Genomic DNA, 14,194 nt, shown 5'->3' with positions numbered 1-14,194 from the left:
AAAAAAAATTAAAAATACTGAAGTGGTAGAGAAGGGCTTGCGATGACGTGCGGAAACCCCTGTCCACACAGCAGAGACAGCATTAGCTGTTCCCTGGGAGATCTTGGGAAGTGCCTGGTGCCTGTGCAAGTTCATGTGCACAGTTATATCCTTTTTTCTCCCCAGGCGGGACGATCGTTGTGCATGTCCCCTTCCACACTTGGTCGCGGTTCCTTATGGACCTTAGACACTTCCCTTCATGACAGTAGTCATTCAGCAGATAGTGACAGAGCATCCTGTGTCAGTCCCTCCCTTGGGGTCAGCGCTGTGGCCGAGCTGATTGGATGCCGTCCCTTCCGGCACTAAATATGCCAGTCGTGATTCTGAAAATACCGCGTGCCATGTGACAGAACGTCCAGAGGTGGGAAAGGCTCCTCTAGAGAGGGCTTGCACCGAGACACAGGTGACAGGGACAATCCCGCCATCTAAGGAGCCACTCTGGGGAGCATCCTGGGTGGGGGGACCAACAGGTGCAGAGAGTCCCTGGAGCAGGAAGAAGCTTCTGTGGGAGGATCTGAAAGAGTCCTTTGAGCTGGAACAGGGCGACAGGGAGGGAGCGGCAGGAAATGCAGTAGGAGGGAGGCAGGGCCTTGTTGGCAGCCGTGGGAGCTCGGAAGCCGTGGAGCCTCTGGAGAAGGGGATGCTTGGTTCAGAAGGACGACTCACGTGTTGCCTGGTGAGGCTGGCTGGATGGTGGCAGCGGGAGCTGGCTAGAGCAGGTGTCCAGGCCAGTGAGCTTATCAGTTTCCATTAGGGTGGGTGACGGCCAAGGTAGAGAGGGGTCTACAGGGATTTCTAGATGATTTGTGTAAAAAGCACAGTGGAAAGAAAAATGACTCCCCGAGCTCGGGCTTGAACCAAGGCACCATTTTTCGTAATGATGGGGAAGAGGCCAGGAGCGAGGGAGGGAGAGGAGAGAGGAAACGGTTGTACCATGAATATCTTACATGATGCTAGAGACATCCAGATGTAGTGTGCAGTAGGCAGCTGGATGTCCACATCTTCAGTTCAAGAGAGAAGTCAGAGCTAGAAATAAACATCAGAAACTCACCAACACAGAGATGCTATTTAAAGCTGTGAAGAGAGTAAATGATGTTACCCACAAGGGGCTGAAGGTCAAGGACTCAACCTTAAGACACCGCAAGCATCTGGAGGTAAGTTGGAGGAGAAGTAGACACAAAGGAAGTTGCAGAGTGGCATTCAGAGAGAGGGGATAGAAAGAAGCTTCTGGAATCGAGAGAAGAAAATCCTGCCAAGGGAAAATGGTTGGTTGTGTAGAGTACAGTTAAGAGGTGGAGTTGTGTTCCTTATATTTGGCAGCAGGACAAAAAGACACTTCTTTTTTTTTTTTTTTTTTTTTTTAAAGTTTTTTTTTTTTTTTTTTTTGACAGACAGAGATCACAAGTAGGCAGAGAGGCAGGCAGAGAGAGAGGAAGGGAAGCAGGCTCCCTGCTGAGCAGAGAGCCCGATGCGGGACTTGATCCCAGAACCCTGGGATCATGACCTGAGCTGAAGGCAGCGGCTTAACCCACTGAGCCACCCAGGCGCCCCAAAAAGACACTTCTCATGGAGAGATGGAAACAGAACTCTGATGAGAGAGGACTAGAGAGGGAATGGATCGTATGAGTGCTTTGATAAGAAATGTCGAGAACAGGCTAATCCACAGAAGCACAACGTAAAGTAGTGGTTGTCAGGGGCTGGGGGTCAGGGATTTGGGGGGGTCACTGCTGATGAGTTCAGGGTTTGTTTTTGGAGGGGAAGGAACTGTTTTGAAATTAGGTGGCAGTGGTGTTCGCACAACTCGGAATAGACTCAAAACCACGGAGTGGTATTAAGATGGTGAATTTTAAGGTATGTGAATTTTAGCTCCATTGAAAAGCTAAAGAAGATGAAGTTGGACTCCTGGAGCATCTAGGCGGAAGGGATCATTGAAAAATGGAATTCTTAGGGGCAGAATGTATGGAATTGGTGGGCAAGGGATGAGGATCCCAATCAAAAACAAAAGAAATTTATCCAAAGGCAGGATAAGTAAAAGAGCTGGGCTCAGCACTAAAGGGCTGGGGCGTGTGTGTGTGTGTGTGTGTGTGTGTGTGTGTGTGTACGTGTGTGTGTGTACGTGTGTGTGTGTGTGTGTTGCCCAGCACAAGGTGTGGCTTTACAAGGAGAAAGCCTTATTCTTTCTATCTTGTAATAACTGTGAGCCAGGCCTGTGAAGGAGCTGAGGTAGGGGCAGGAAGCAAGACTTTCTAGACTCAGACTGCCTGGAAAGGAATCCTGGCTTTACTATCCGTGGTGACCTTGGGCGTCAGGGACTGGCTTTGAGCCGCAGGAAGACGGGAAGGGGGTGCCTACCATGGGATATGTGTCCTTCACGAGAGGTGTAACAATAACCATGATAAGGTTATTGTTTTCACCCAGCGAGGTCTTAGACTGTGGCAACTGAGAGTGTTTTTAACTGCTGGACCTTTGCTCCAAACGAAACTGAGAGTAAAGCCCAGGGTCCTGGCTGAATGGCTTATCTGCTACTCCACACTTTGGATTGCGGTGGGCACTCCTCCATGGAGCGCATTTGAATTCTGCTGATCTAACCAAGAGACCCCAGGCCTAGAATTGGGCCCTGCCTTCTGGGAACTAAGCTGTGTGTCCTTCAGCAAGTTAATACCCTCCTTAGTAGAATTGTTTCCTCGTTTGTACAAAATGGGAAGAGAGCCGGGCTCCCTATCGCAGTGAGTCAGAGGAGTGCCTCAGGAATATTTGGAGAATGGACAGTGGGGAGCATGGTGCTTGAGGACAAGAAAAAAAGGGAATGGCAGGAAGGGGACAGACATGGGGGTGTGAGCTGGGAGGGGGATATAGGGAAAGTATAGCACAGTGTTATCAGGAGGACATGTGTGGGGCTTCGAGAGATATCCAGGAGAGAAGGAATGGATTTACTAGGATAACGTTAGGAGTGCCAGGTAAAGAGGTGCCCGGTAGAGGTTTGGGGTCGGGGTTAGAGTTCCGAGGGAGGCCAGTCGGCTTGGCGAGTATCCCCCAGTAACGTGCAGCCCTTTGGGTGCGGGCCTGGGGGGAGGCAGAAGGGTGGAGTTTTAATTAGACTTGGCATTGGCTGGTTGAAATACGGGAGAGGATCGAGGGTATTTGTAAGGGAGTGCTCATAAAGATGCATAATGGACTTTGAGCAGGTAAAGGTTGAAAGATGTTTGCAGGCGTGAAATCTACACCCAGGACTGTTCATTATTGTTTTTAACGGGAGTGTGCATGCCTGTCCTGTAGAGTATGGTGGGAGTAAATGGCAGTTTTATAGAAAAGGAAGGGGCATCTTCATCCAAAGGAGCCAGCCTCCAAAGGGACAATTTAGAGTGAATATACCTTCTTTATTGTCCCACCTCTTGAATTCCTTGATTTCTATTACGAATATCGTCCCTTGCCACTTTAGATACGTGGTACATATATTTAAAGGCCTGGTTTTGGTGCCTGGAACATGGTAGATGTTCAGTAACCATTTGGTGAACAAAGCAATTCCAATGTTAGGCAAACATTGGAAGCTGGGGATAACCCACATGGAAGGTTCCAGAAAAAAAGTATCTGCAGGTTTCCTGTTTGAACCCCCCACAATCTTTTAAAAGTTAATAATAGTGCTTACTGGGCACAGAGTTTCAGCTGGGGAAGATGAGAAAGTTCTGAACAGAAATCATGGTTACTTTAGGGGAAAGGCCTGGAAGTCAAGGTACAAGGGACGCCTACTGTTCAGTATATGTATTTTCTTATTGTTGAGCATGAATATTACTTTTACAAATAGAATTATTACCTTAAAAAGTGAGTAGTGGTCCCTAGCCTAAAATGAGCCTATTCCTTAAAAGCTTTGTTTTTAAGAACCTAATTCTATGTAAGCGTTAAGTCACCCGAGTTCCAGAATTTTATCAACTTTATTTTAAAAAGGATGCCGTAAGTGGAGAATACGAGCCTCAGACCTTGCAATTACTTATCAATGATCCTGAGGACTTCGAACACCATTTTTCTTCTTTCCCATGTGCAGCATAATAAGTGTGCAACGTACTCTGTGGGAATGCAGAAAACCTACTCCATGATTTGCCTGGCCATAGATGATGATGATAAAACTGATAAAACCAAGAAAATCTCGAAGAAGCTTTCTTTTTTGAGTTGGGGCACCAACAAGAACAGACAGAAGTCGGCCAGCACCTTGTGCCTCCCGTCGGTTGGGGTTGCGAGGCCTCAGGTCAAGAAGAAGCTCCCCTCTCCCTTCAGCCTTCTCAACTCCGACAGTTCTTTGTACTAATGTGAGGAAACAAAAAACGTCCAGGCCCCAGATGTCTCCGGTGCTGACCAGGCCTTCATATTTGTGCCACAATGGGAAATTTTTCAACATTCGCAAATCCCATTTTCTCACTGGGTAAACTCACGGTTGGTAGGTCTTCATGAACGAAAGTAGTAAGAAACCTCGAGAAATCTGGGGAGTGTCACCATGTTGCTGCAAGTTATTTATTATATAAAGTATTGTAAATAGGATGGTGTGGAAAATAGGGCTATTTTTAACGGCTACAGTAACAATTTGTAGTTACTATCAGAATTAAATAGGGTTACCTCTGTTGGTCCTACTTATAATCATTTCTAGCCTTGGGTAATAGATCATTCCTTAATTCAGAATTCATGACCCCCAATTAAGGCAGCTCAAGGGACTGTAACGATTTAGTTTTATTACTAAGTTAGTATTACTAAGAAATGTTCCGAAGAGCTACTTCCTAAGGGGAATTCATGAACCTAAAATGTTAAGATTTTATGATTATTTCTACATAATATGAATGCTATTTCCAGATAAAGTCTAGTGCCAAATTTGTCATAACTTACCAGATAAAAACAAAACAAAACAAAAAAACCACACAATTTAGGAGCCGTGTTGCTTCTAGTCTGACGTCATTTATAAGTTGCTAACACAGTGGCAGTGTTAGATGAGGACACTATCTACAAGGTAGACGATATGCTGTTTGATACTCAAAACGTTTTTGTTTCAAGTAGAAAATACCTAATTATATATCTTAAGAGTCTTTAAGATGAGTTAGAAACATTTTATAAGGTAAGATATAAATGATTCTAGTTTAAAGCTCTATTTGACTTTTTAAAGTGACTTTCTTACCTGTCTTACCTGTCAATTTCTCTTGCCATAAGTTGGATGATGCTGTGATTCTAGTAAGAGTCACAGTTGACATAGTACAAGTTACATAGCTAAAAAATAATAGCATTGTACTCTATTTTTGAGAATTAACAAGAACATAAATATTTTCTAGTGTGCAGTATCAAAAGGGAAGCAACCACATTTGGGGAAGTGTATCCACTGCTGTTAGGGACATTTTTGTATAAATATTTAAATAAACATTCATTTGCCTGAGTTGATGTTGTTTTTTTTTTGTTTTGTTTTGTTTTTGTTTTTACTTTTTTGCACTTATTTCACTCCTCTTTCAAATTGTTTCTACCGTAATGCACAAGATGTTCTTATGCTTTGGTTTTTATGACTAACGTTTCACAAACCAGGACTTACAGAAGTTTTAAGTTATCTTAGTATCTTTGAAAATGTGGCATCTTTAAGTGCATTTATGTTTTTAATTTAAATTCAGTTAATTAACATGTAATGTATTAGTTTCAGAGGTAAAGGTCAGGGATTCATCAGTCTTATATGATACCCAGTGCTCATTACATCACATGCCCTTGGTGTCTATCACCCAGTTACCCCATCCCTCCACCCCCTCTCCTCCAGCAACCCTGTTTCCTATGATTAAGAGTCTGTTATGGTTTGTCTCCCTATTTGATTTTTTTTTCCTCTTCCCCTGTGATCCCGTTTTGTTTCTTAAATTCCACACACTAATGAGATCATATAATTCTTTCTCTGATTATTTCACTTAGCATAATACTCAAGTTCTAACCATGTTGTTGTAAATGGCAAGATTTCATTTTTTTAACAGCTGAGTAGTAGTCCATTATGTATATATACCTCCTCTTCTTTATCCATTCATCTGTCGATAGACATCTGGGGTCTTTCCATAGTTTGGTGATTGTGGACATTGCTGCTATAAACATTGGGGTGCAGGTGCCCCTTCGGATCACTATGTTTGTATCTTTGGGGTAAATGCCCAGTAGTGCAACTGCTGGGTAGCTCTATTTTCAACTTGTTGAGGAACCTCCACTCTGCTTCTCAGAGTGGCTAAGTGCGTGTCTTTTTGGAGCAGCCAATTGTACCTTTCATCCCCACCCCGGGCTCTCTGTGGATGCGTCTGCCCTGCCATTTTCTTACAGATCTGCCTCCTGTTGGGCTGTACACTGCCAAACACATTCTTTTCCTCCTGCGTCTACCCTGGCTTTTTACCTTTAAAAGGGAACTCCAAACTCCAGGCTGTGTTCAGAAGGCATGCTCAGTGACTAAGAACAAACTGTGCAGCTACCAGGAAGGGAGGGAGGGAGGAAGAAAAAAAGGCAGTACAATTGTTTATTTACACTGGCAACACCCTTAAAACAGCAAGCGATATTAAGACCACGTTGGAAGAACACTGGCTCTGCCACCAGGAACAAGGGGTTTATGGTACACAGCACAGCGCTTCATTGTAGGTCTGGTTCCTTTAGAAGGTCACATCTACCTCCTGATCTGATTAGACCTTTCCATGATAGACACTGGTCAATCTGCCCAGGCCAGCTTTTTGCTGAACTTGAGAGTCCATTAGTAAACTCTCTCAGGAAGATCCCCATGGGCTCATTCTCTCTCTCTTTTGAAGACTTTGTTTTTTTAGATTTATTTATCTATTTTGAGAGAAAGGGAGAGGGAGAATCCCAAGCAGACTCCATGCTGAACACGGAGCCCAGTGAGGGGCTCAAGCTCACAACTGTGAGATCATGAGCTGAGTCAAAACCAAGAATTGGACTCTCAACCAATTGCATCACCCAGGGGTCCCTGTTTTTGTGTGTGTGTGTCTGTTTTGGTTTTTTTTAAGATTGTGTTTTTTTTAAGTAATTGGTACCCCCAAGGTGGGGCTCACTCACAACCCCAAGATCAAGAGTCACATGCTCAACTGACTGAGCCGACCAGGCGTGCCCTCCACGCCTCCTCTTCCACTAGCAGCGCGAGGGCCGTGCTATCTGGAGCCCACTAACTTAAACGCCCATACCCAGAGAGCAAGACAGGGTAACTGGCAGCTTCCGTGCACGCCTCACCCCAGTCACTCATTACGTGCTGTGAAAGGAAGGTCTTTGTTCTCCAATTTTAAATATGAAAACTGAACACGATCCAGTAGTTTGCGGTCCAAGCTGTGAGAAGAGTCATCAGCTGGGCTGTGTGAAGAAGGCCTGAATGTGCTGTGCTGCTGCTTGTCCCACGACTGGCTCCAGTTCTCGGACGGAAGCATTACTTAGCTGTTGGATACTTGGGAACTTCTGAAGCAGAAGGGGGGCTTTAACTTTTCCAACTCCTGGGATCTGTTGCACAGTTCGAAGGAGGGATAGCTCAGGGATCTGACCCCGTTTCTTACTGAGGAAAGGGTTCTTACTGGGCTCTTTGGTTTGTTCTTGAACCTAAACCAATAGTAAAGGGAAAGCACGTGAGCGCCCCCTAGAGGACTGGCAGTTCTCTTAAAAATTTACAGAAATTTAGTTTTCTTTTTCCATTTGGTCCAGCTTCACTTACCCACTACAAATGTTTTCAATATACCATGAATATAATTTTTTTAAAATTTTTTTAAAATATTTATTTATTTATTTTGATAGAGAGAGAGAGAGAGGAGATCACAAGTAGGCAGAGAGACAGAGGCAGGGGGTGGGGAGAGAGGGGAGCAGGCTCCCCGCTGAGCAGAGAGCCCCATGTGGGGCTGGATCCCAGGACCCTGAGATCATGACCCGAGCCGAAGGCACAGGCTTAACCCACTGAGCCACCCAGGCGCCCACCATGAATATAATTTTTCACACAACAGCAAAATTATTGAAAGAGGAACCATATGAGTACACAAAGGACTAAGAGAAAATCTGATTAAAACTTGGGTTTTCAGAATGCTTAGGGTAAAGCAATGCAAACATACTCTGAGGAATTCAAACATGTTCCTGTGGCCCAAAAAATGATTCAGTTGTATGGGATTAAATTTTTTTTTAAGATTTTTTTTTTTTTTTTTTGAGAGTGAGACAGAGTGACCACGCACGTGTGCACAAGTAGCCGAGAGGGGCAGAGGGAGAAGCAGACTCCCCGCTGAGCAGGGAGCCCGATGCAGGACTTGATCCCAGGACCCTGGGATCATGACCTGAGTGGAAGGCAGATGCTTAACTGACTGAGCCACCCAGGCACCCAGTGTGGGATTAAATTAAAACTAAACTGGACCTGCTTGGTACAGGACCTGGAGAGAGCTTGCCTGTAAAAGGAGAAACCCAGTTTTCAGTTAGTGGTGCATACAGGAAGGCAGTCGATAGCATTACATCAGGAGAAGTTAGGACCAGACAAGCAAGGCATAAGGTGGAGAAGGGAGAGAGTGACCTATGAACGACACGGGGTGGTTCTCAATCCTAGTTACACATCAAAAGGGAAATTTAAAATCCACAGTACAACACAAATTAATGCTTAAGGCCCTATCCTGACATTCTGATTTTTAATTGGCCTGAGGTAAGGCTCATGTATCATTGTTCTTAAAAGTTCCTCAGGAAATTCTCAAGCACAATCAAGATGAATAGTAAGTGAAGACTGATTGGAGAATCAGGTTTTTTGTTTTCTAAAAAAGGATCATCTGTGGGGCACCTGGGTGGCTCAGCTGGTTGTCTGCCTTCGGCTCAGGTCATGATCTCAGGGTCCTGGGATAGAGCCCCAAATTGGGCTCCCTGCTCAGCCCTGAGGCTGTTTCTCTCTCTCTCTCTCTCTCTCTCTCTGCCCCTCTGCCCGCTTGTGCACTCTCTCATACATGAATAAGTACATAACTAAATAAAGGATCATCTGCTTTGGACCGCAGCTGACCACAGGTAAGTGAGGACTACTGTAGACAGGACTGATGGATTGCACCCACAGCAAGGGCAACAGCTGGAGTGATAGATCCAGAAAGCTCAGGTGAGAGTCTGTAAGGCAGGACTCCTGCAGAGGAGTAGGAATCAGTACTTACCAACTGGGTGATAAGGCAGGATGCTTCCATTGGGCTGGCCACTGGAAGCAACACCATCCCAAGGTCCAGCACGGTAAACTTCTGTATGGCCGAAAAGTATTGTTCACTCATCTGCGTTTTCTCAACTATTACAATCCCTTGAAGATTACTGGACTTTAAAAGGAAGGAAAAAGCCGAAACAGTAAACCATTTTGTAACAAAACTACCTCCAGTGTAAGAAAGCTCTCCGTCCAAGAGTGCTTCGAACGGCCAATGGTTGTATATAAATCATTCCAAAGGATGGAGGAGGGGGCGGATGGAAGTCAATTTTACGTTTCGGTGTCTTCAATTCAGTACTTACATTTCTAACCCGAACAAGCCTCTTCCTGTAGCCATTTCCTGCCACCAAATCAGCTTCGGTGACATAAAGAATGCAAGATCTGCTTGACAAGTAAAAATCTACCGGTGCCAGGCCATCCTCAAACACGATTTTAATTTTCCCTTAGAACACAGACAAGAAAAAGGAGTTCCGTGAGGACGGTAGGTAGCACGTTTTGAAAAAGTTTAGGAGAGGGCTTATGCACAGGCAGCCCACCAACCTTGCATCCCCTGCGCGAGCTGCGACCCGCGCCACTTCTCGTTGGCCACAACATGCCCAAAAGGCACGTGCATGGGGCCTGTGCCCTCAGGAGGGTTCCTGGCCATCGGCGGACTCGACCTAATAAGGAAAACAGAAGACGGCATTTGAGCAGGCTCTCCCGCACACGGCCCCACGGCCCCCTCGCAGCCGGGGCCCCTCCGGCAGGAGCCCGCTTCCAAGGTCTTTAAAAGACCAAATTATTTGCCAAAGTCTAAGACCCAGGAGATTCCCGTCCTGGTAGCCGCGTGCCTCATTTTCGTCACCTGCTGGCTCCTGGCACCCCTCTCTCGGTCTGCGCAACCGCTGCTGGCACCCTCAGCCAGGAGACCCTCAGCTTTCACCCGAGGCGCGCCACTTCCGGTTTCCCTCCAGGGCGCTCGCCAATTTTTCATCCTGCCCGCCCTCCACCTCCCACGGCGCCGGATAGGCTATGGTGTTAGAGATCGACACCTGATCTGGCCAATAAGAGGACGGACCACGCACTGTTTCCGCCCCGGAGAATTTGAATGCGAACAGCTGGTTGCCAAGAGCTACGGGGAGGAGTAACCTTGGCTCTGACTGGACGAGGAGAAAGGAGAGCCAATGGAAGACGAGGTTGTTGCGAAGTGCATTGCGTAGAAAAAGCGTCTCGGGCTTAGCCAGCGGGAGGAGCTCAGGTTCCACGGAGCGGTCCTCGCTTGTTAGGGAATCTGCGCGTCCGTCCAGCCCTGGTCCGGCCACTCCCCGCACCAAGGATGCTCCAGGGGTTTCGCAGGGGCCGCAAGAGCCAGTTTGTAAGTAGATCCCGGGGGCCAGGAGTTAAACGGGAATGGGTTGGGATTTGGCCTGCGGTTGAGGCCAGGTAGCAGCGCAAAATGACGTTGTTTCCCACTCGAGAGGCCCTGATATTTTGTGTTCTAAAGCATCCTCTATCCCAGGGTGGGGCTCGGTCAGACGGAGGCGCCCTGTCTCCCCTGCCGCGTTTCCGCAGGTGTCGGGGAGCAGTCCTGCCAGCACAATCCTACTCCACCGCTGAATATGCCCCAGTGGGAAGTCGTTCTGGAGTCCTCCCTCCGCTACCCACCGCGTAACCCCATCAACCAAGTTCCATAGATTCTTCCCGCCACCTATAACCTGCAGCTGTTCCCGCCTCCACCCTGGCTTCCAGCATCTTCCTGGCATCTGTCTGGCTGCTGCTGCAGCTCCTCGATGTTTCTCTGCTTCCAGTCTTGCCCTGGGCCCGTCTTCCACGTGGAAGCCGGGGGGGTTCTAATAAAACGGACATCTGTCCTTGCTGCTGCGCTCCTTAAAACCCAGTGCCTCCAACTCTCTCTCTCACTCTCTCTCTACCCCCTCTCCCTCCCTACCCCCAGCCATTTCTTCTTTTCGTTCAGGCCTTTGCGGTTCCTTCTGCCTGGAATGCTGCTCTCCAAACCTTACCATGGCCACTGTGTCACTGTAGGCGCCTACTCCCAATTTCATGCTTTTCACTGCCTGAGGAGCCTTTCCAGGGGTCAGTTTCGGTGGGTGTTCCTCACTGAGACACAGGTTCTCCTTAGTCACGTATAAAAACTCTTAAATGGGAACAATCACCACTCTTACCTCCAGCGCATTCTTCCAGGCTCTCCTCAGAGGAATACTTGTTATTTCTAGAACATTGCCGCCGGTGTCTTGTTTCTTTCGTTGTTCATGCTGTTCCTTCTTCCTAGAATGCTTTTCCATCTCATTTCCCACATGGGAGAGCCGTGGCCATCTTTGATGACCCAGTCTAAATGCCTCTGTGATTTTTCTTCAGCGGGACATTAGAGGTCCCCTTGCTGGCCGCCAGACCGGGAGGAGCTCTTCCTTCCCTGTGCCATCCCAGCACCAAATTTGTCTTTACCTTTCCCTTGGCACTTTCTATAATTCGTGTTACATGATTTTTTTCCCTCCGTACTCTTATTACCTTGTCGATGAAGACAAATTGGGTGCTTTTCCCTCCGTACTCTTATTACCTTGTCGATGAAGACAAATTTTCTTCATTGCAATCTAGGTGTTTTGCCTTTAGTAGGTGTGAATATTGACTAGTACTTAGAGAGTGAAGGTTGGGCTATACTCAGAAACTTCTGAATGACTCCCAGGTGCCTAAAACCAGATTCTCTGATTTTCATTGTGTGTAGGAGCTAGTTTTCGCTCTTCTGCATCTTTGAGGTAAACTGTCTAAAATATTTATTAAGCTTCCACATGGTGTAGACTAATGGGGGGAAGTTCTTGAGTTCCAGGGTTGATAAAGACAAGAACATTGCCTGCTCTCCAGAAGCTTCCATTCTGCAGGTGGGGCAGCAAGTGAGAGAGTAGGGTTATTGGAGGTCATGCTGTGAGGCTGGAGGTCCTAGAGGGTGACTCTGGGGGATGGTCAGGTTCCTCTGAGGAGGAAGGACTAGAGGTTCCCCACAATGGCCAGATGCAGTGGTGTTCCCCTGGGTGAGCATCCTTTCCTGGCCATATGGGAATTGGGTTAGGCAGGGGGAGGACTGGGTTCCTGGTGGGGTTAGATCCCTGGGTGGCCAGTGCAGGTGTCCCCTTTCAGGCCCCAGGCGGGGTGTCAACAGGACCCAGGTAATCCCATACACCAGTGACACTGCTGGGTTTCATTTGTGCAGAAACACATCATCCATGGCTTTCTACCTGCAGCCAGCATCGCACCAAAGCCAGCTGTGCCACGCACACCTCCTCCCCGCAGCCCCAACCCTTCTCCAGAGAGACCAAGGTGAGTCTCAGGTGGACAGCCATTAGATTCACATCCTTTGAAATGTTTATCTTGGTTCCATAATGAAGCACTTAATATGGTTTCTCTGTGAGATAATGATCTGTCCCTTTCAGGTGTATGGAGTTTGTTTCATAATTGTAGTGTTCCAGATTAAAGCATTAAAGCCCGAGTATATAGGTTCATAGTATGTTGAAAGGAATTTGAATTATGCACAGAATTTTCTTTTGAAATACAAGTCTGCCTTTTAAAAGAGCTGATTTGGGGGCACCTGGATGGCTCAGTGCGTTGAGCCTCTGCCTTCGGCTCAGATCATGATCTCAGGGTCCTGGGATCGAGCCCCACATCGGGCTCTCTGCTGAGCAGGGAGCCTGCTGCTCTGCCTACTTGTGATCTCTCTCTTGCTCTGTGTCAAATAAATAAAAAAAATCTTAAAGATTTTGGGGAAAGAAGGAAAAGGATGTTCACTCCTCAGAGCCTGGGATTCCCCCATCTTCTGGTGCTCCCAGCATCAGAGAACTGACTTTTTTTTATACCTAACATCCCTGCCTGTGCCTTCTAAGGGCTTAGACACAGGAGAATTTTAGACTATTTTTTATCCATAAAAAAACATGGATACATGGCTTGACACTTACCATTGTGTTGACAGAACTAATTTCGTGCAAGGGTGGTACCTTCGTTTTAGTGTTCTTTGAAATTAGAATATGGTATGCCTCCTGAGGAAAAAAACACTTTGAAATTTTTTTTTTTTTAAAGATTTTATTTATTTATTTGACAGAGAGAGATCACGGTAGACAGAGGCAGGCAGAGAGAGAGAGAGGGAAGCAGGCTTCCTGCTGAGCAGAGAGCCCCATGCGGGACTCGATCCCAGAACCCTGAGATCATGACCTGAGCCGAAGGCAGCGGCTTAACCCGCTGAGCCACCCAGGCGCCCCGACTTTGAAATATTTTTAGTGTTTGTTTTTTCCTTAAGTACCATGTTGCTAACAAGAAGAGTCGTTTATTAGTGTTTACCCCGAGCCAAGGACTGTTGTAAGTCCTTCAGAAGCATTATTTCATTCCATCCTCTCAACGAACCTCTCAGAGAGGTCTTGTTGGGCTCTCTAGCTTGGGTTCAAGTGCCTGCACTGGTGCAAAGTGTTACTACTGGCAAGCAATGGCCCCAGTACACCTGTGGGTCTGTCTCCCCAGCTCTTCAGTGTCTGTATGACCAACCCTGACGCTGTGTCATTAGGGCTTCCGTGTTTCTGTGGCAGCAGTGATGGCGAGAGACAGTTAGCTTTACCTTCCATCCTCAAGCAGAAAAACCAACACATTTATCTCATGGCATGCATGTTGTAGGTCGATTAGAAAACCTTTGTTGTCTCTTCTACTCTACAGAAATATCTTCCTGGATTATAATGTTTATAAACCAAAAATAATCCACAAGGCTTTGGCAAATGTGGCCTATTTCCACATTTTTTTTAATTTATAGGAACTGGCGTTCAAATTACACTGAATGTTACCACGCTTCATGTGAAGTGTAATAGTGTAAGAATCCTACAGCCATTGACTTCCATCTCCTCCTTCCCATCCTTCATGTTACTGTTGCCCCTTCTAATTCCATACATTATAAATCCCACAGTGTATTATTATTATTTTTGCCTTAAGCAGTCTTTTTATGTTTCTTTTTTTTTT

General features: G+C 46.5%; 3 protein-coding genes across 3 annotated transcripts in view; 2 read left to right on the top strand and 1 right to left on the bottom strand.

Moving 5' to 3' along the window:
• The window catches only part of LOC111161435 (rhophilin Rho GTPase binding protein 2), a 59,345-nt gene extending 53,899 nt beyond the window's left edge, over positions 1-5,446 (top strand). The window contains exon 15 of the mRNA XM_022525074.1: positions 4,079-5,446. Within this exon, the coding sequence (XP_022380782.1) occupies positions 4,079-4,339 (261 nt within the window). The 3' untranslated portion in view covers positions 4,340-5,446. The remainder of the gene's footprint in view (positions 1-4,078) is intronic.
• A 1,638-nt stretch (positions 5,447-7,084) lies between these two features.
• Positions 7,085-10,120, bottom strand: LOC111161534 (Fanconi anemia core complex associated protein 24). Its single transcript, XM_022525263.1, has 5 exons — positions 10,056-10,120; positions 9,752-9,870; positions 9,514-9,653; positions 9,174-9,326; positions 7,085-7,614 (listed from the first exon to the last, which is right to left on the bottom strand). The coding sequence occupies exons 2-5, from the start codon at positions 9,855-9,857 to the stop codon at positions 7,366-7,368; spliced, it is 648 nt and encodes a 215-aa protein (XP_022380971.1). The 5' UTR covers positions 9,858-9,870; positions 10,056-10,120; the 3' UTR covers positions 7,085-7,365.
• A 406-nt stretch (positions 10,121-10,526) lies between these two features.
• Positions 10,527-14,194, top strand: part of LOC111161587 (centrosomal protein 89) — a 79,633-nt gene continuing 75,965 nt past the window's right edge. The window contains exons 1-2 of the mRNA XM_022525341.1: positions 10,527-10,565; positions 12,414-12,520. Coding sequence (XP_022381049.1) covers positions 10,527-10,565; positions 12,414-12,520 — 146 coding nt within the window. The remainder of the gene's footprint in view (positions 10,566-12,413; positions 12,521-14,194) is intronic.

The sequence above is a fragment of the Enhydra lutris genome, unplaced genomic scaffold, assembly GCF_002288905.1.
Source record: "Enhydra lutris kenyoni isolate GAN:26980312 unplaced genomic scaffold, ASM228890v2 scaffoldscaffold85, whole genome shotgun sequence".
In the NCBI taxonomy this organism is placed as follows: domain Eukaryota; kingdom Metazoa; phylum Chordata; class Mammalia; order Carnivora; family Mustelidae; genus Enhydra; species Enhydra lutris.
Note: the sequence above shows the minus strand (reverse complement) of the source record. Positions and strands in the feature narration are given on the sequence as shown.

Coding starts and splice junctions, on each gene's coding strand:
- LOC111161534 (XM_022525263.1), bottom strand. CDS start 9,857: ATGGCCAGGAACCCTCCTGAGGGCACAGGCCCCATGCACGTGCCTTTT. Junction 9,327..9,513: donor GGCTTGTTCGGGTTAGAAAT/GTAAGTACTGAA, acceptor TTCCTTTTAAAG/TCCAGTAATCTTCAAGGGAT. Junction 7,615..9,173: donor CCTGCCTTATCACCCAGTTG/GTAAGTACTGAT, acceptor CTATTGGTTTAG/GTTCAAGAACAAACCAAAGA.